The sequence below is a fragment of the Alligator sinensis genome, unplaced genomic scaffold (genome assembly GCF_000455745.1).
Source record: "Alligator sinensis unplaced genomic scaffold, ASM45574v1 scaffold880_2, whole genome shotgun sequence".
NCBI lineage: Eukaryota > Metazoa > Chordata > Crocodylia > Alligatoridae > Alligator > Alligator sinensis.
The window spans coordinates 223624-226804 of NW_005842934.1; the positions used below are offsets into that span (position 1 = coordinate 223624).

The window sequence follows — 3181 nt, forward strand, 5'->3', positions numbered from 1 at the left end:
GGACCCCACGCGCCTCTCCCCCAGCTGATGCAGCAGCAGGCCGCGCTGGTCGCTGCCCACTCCGCCTACCTCAGCCCCATGGCCACCATGGCAGCCGTGCAGATGCAGCAGATGGCCGCCATCAACCCCAGCGCCCTCATTGCCACGCCCATCACCCCCATCACCCCCTCCTCAGGTAGGCTGGGGTGGGGCAGGGCCAGCTGGGGGCGGGGCTGCTCCCTCTGGGGGGCGGGGCCACTCCAATTGGGCCAATCCAGGGACAGGGCTGCATTGTGGGGAGTGGCCAATCCATGTGGGTGAGGCTAACCCTGGCAGGGGTGGGGCAAGCTCTCAGTGAGCGGGGCTCATTTTGAAGCCAACTCCCAGTGGGCAGAGATGCTGGGTGGGGTGCATCTGAGGGGGTGTGGCCAACCCCTATGGGCGGGGCTATTCCTGCCTACCCCAGCAGGGCCTGTGGGGGTGCTGGGGCCTGGGGGCATTGTGGCACTGATGACACATGCCCCCCCGCCTCCACAGGTACCAGCACGCCGCCCACCATCGCCGCCACACCGGTCTCGGCCATCCCGGCCACGCTGGGCGTCAACGGCTACAGCCCAGTGCCCACGCAGCCTGCAGGGCAGCCCGCCTCCGATGCCCTTTACACCAACGGTGTCCACCCCTACCCAGGTGCCTGATGCCCCCACCCCTGGCCCTGGCATGTCCCTGTGCCCGCACCCCCACCCTGTAACACTCTGCCCGCTTGTCTCCCCCAGCACAGAGCCCAGCCGCCCCCGTGGACCCCCTGCAGCAGGCCTACGCCGGGATGCAGCACTACACAGGTCGGTGCCCCTGGGTGGGCACAGGGCATGGGGCAAGGCTGGGGGCACCAGGCAGGACTGTGGGTGGGGGGGAGTGGAGGGGGGACCCAGGAGGGTCCTGGGGCTCATGCCCATGTCGCCTCCCTCCCTGCAGCCGCCTACCCCGCCGCCTATGGGCTGGTGAGCCCAGCCTTCCCGCAGCAGCCAGCCATCATCGCCCAGCCACCCCCGCAGCAGCAGCAGCAGCGGGAAGGTGAGTGGCGCCTGGGGGCCATGTCCACCTGCCCACCCCAAACCCCCACATGGCCCCAGCATCCCCTAGGCTGTCCGCACTGCCCCCCAGTGCCTCCCTGGCCAGCTCCCCCCCACGTCTTGATCTCCCACATTGGAGGCTGCCGGGTGCTAGAGCCGGGGGTTTAGAGGAGAGGATCTAGAGTGCTCCAGATTGGGGGGCACTCTAGAACTGGAGGGTTGAGAGCAAGGACCAAGGGTCTTCTAGAGATGGGGATTTGAGCATGGGGGGCTGGAGGGAGGGGTTCGAGAGAGGGGATCTTGAGCGCCGTAGAGCTGGTTCTGGAGTGGAGGAAGGACCTGGACGAGAGCATCCAGCAGGGCTGGGGCGGGGCAGGGGCTGCGGGTCAGGAGTGAGGGGCTCCAGCTGAGGTAGGGGCTATTCTAGAGCTGGGTTTTTAGAGCAGGGGTAGTAGAGGGCTCTAGATGAGGATTTACAGCGGGATATCCAGAGCACTATACAGCCAGACCTCTAGACTGGGGGCCCACAGTGTCCAACGAGGGTCTAGAGCAGGGGACACGCAGCGATCTAGGGTGACCCTGAGCTGGGGTCCTAGCACGGGGGCTCTGGGGGCTTGGGGGCCCGTGGCTGGGCTGGCAGCGCTGACCCCGCTCTGCTCCACAGGCCCCGAGGGCTGTAACATCTTCATCTACCACCTGCCCCAGGAGTTCACGGACGCCGAGATCCTGCAGATGTTCCTGCCCTTCGGCAATGTCATCTCCGCCAAGGTCTTCGTGGACCGTGCCACCAACCAGAGCAAGTGCTTCGGTGAGACCGGGGACGCAGGCAGGGGCAGGCGGGGGGGGGGGGGGGGGGGGGGGGGGTGTCAAGCGGACACTGACCCCCGTCCTGTCCCACCACAGGGTTCGTTAGCTTCGACAATCCGGCCAGCGCCCAGGCCGCCATCCAGGCCATGAACGGCTTCCAGATCGGCATGAAGCGCCTCAAGGTGCAGCTCAAGCGGCCCAAGGATGCCAACCGGCCCTACTGAGCCAGGTGGGTGCTCTGGGCCCACCCTTGGCTCCATCCCTGGCCCCACTCACAAACACACACATGCACACATGTATAAGTATACATACGTGTAAACACTCATGTATGCACATTCACATGCACACGTGTATGCACACACCCACCTCACCTGTGTGGTGTTGGCTTGTGGGCTGGTCGGACCCTGGGGCGGGTGTGGGGGCCGCAGGACACCTGGGCTCACCCGCAGCTCCAAGAGGGGAGTGTGTGCCTGCGGCAGCGTGCATGAGAGCCGGGCAGGGCAGACACCATGACGCCTGGGTTTCTTTCCTGTGGGCACCCGTGCCAGGCGGGGAGGGTGGGGGGGGGTGTGCTCAGGACTGCCCTGATGCAGCTAATGAGCGGCGCTAATGAGCATCCTTCTAAATGTGCCCCCGTCTCTCTCCTGCCTTCTCCCCCCAGGTCCGGAGCCCGGTGGAGGAGGGGACCCCCCAGCCCTGCCCCCCGGCACTGCCCCTACAGCTCCAGCCTGGGGGACATGGGGAGGCGTGGCCCAGCCTGACCACCCCCAGCTGCTGGGGGCTTTGACTCCCCGCAGCCCCATGCCCTGATGCTAGCCAGGCAGAGACTGTGGGGGGACAAAGGGGTGGAGGGGAAGGGATCGTGGCCCTGCTTTGCATCCTCCCAGCTATGGGGCAGGTGGGGAGTGGGATGACCCCAGCCCTGCCCCCCGCCCTCCCCCGCGCGAGCCTGGGCCCAGGCAGTTCAGCCCCGCCTCGGAGCCGCCTTCTCAGCAAACAGGACCAAACCTGGCTCCGAGCCCCGGGGCCCTTTGCGGGGGTGGGGAGCGGGGGGAAACTGAGCGCCAGGGGCAGCAAGGAGGCCGAAGCGGCCTGCATCTGCCCCGGTGCCAGCTCAGTGCTCACGGTGGGGGCTCATTGTGGCTCTGCCCCCCATGCCCACCTCACCACCAACACCCCCATCCTGCTGCTCCAGGCTGAAGCCTCCCCAGCCCCTTGCCCCCACTGACAAACCGCTGCCCCCCCCCGTCAGCTCGGCACCCTCAGCCTGGCGTGGGGGCACGACCTGTGGTGCTAGCCGCCACGCCTCCGCCCCCCTCCCCCGG

General features: G+C 67.4%; 1 protein-coding gene across 1 annotated transcript in view; it reads left to right on the forward strand.

Annotated features, from left to right (window-relative positions):
* CELF3 (CUGBP Elav-like family member 3) overlaps window positions 1–3094 on the forward strand; it is a 20525-nt gene extending 17431 nt beyond the window's left edge. Inside the window, exons 7-13 of the mRNA XM_006036237.3 lie at window positions 25–175; window positions 517–666; window positions 753–818; window positions 952–1050; window positions 1714–1857; window positions 1953–2085; window positions 2518–3094. Of these exons, the coding sequence (XP_006036299.1) occupies window positions 25–175; window positions 517–666; window positions 753–818; window positions 952–1050; window positions 1714–1857; window positions 1953–2080 (738 nt within the window). The 3' untranslated portion in view covers window positions 2081–2085; window positions 2518–3094. The remainder of the gene's footprint in view (window positions 1–24; window positions 176–516; window positions 667–752; window positions 819–951; window positions 1051–1713; window positions 1858–1952; window positions 2086–2517) is intronic.
* Window positions 3095–3181: the final 87 nt, after the last annotated feature.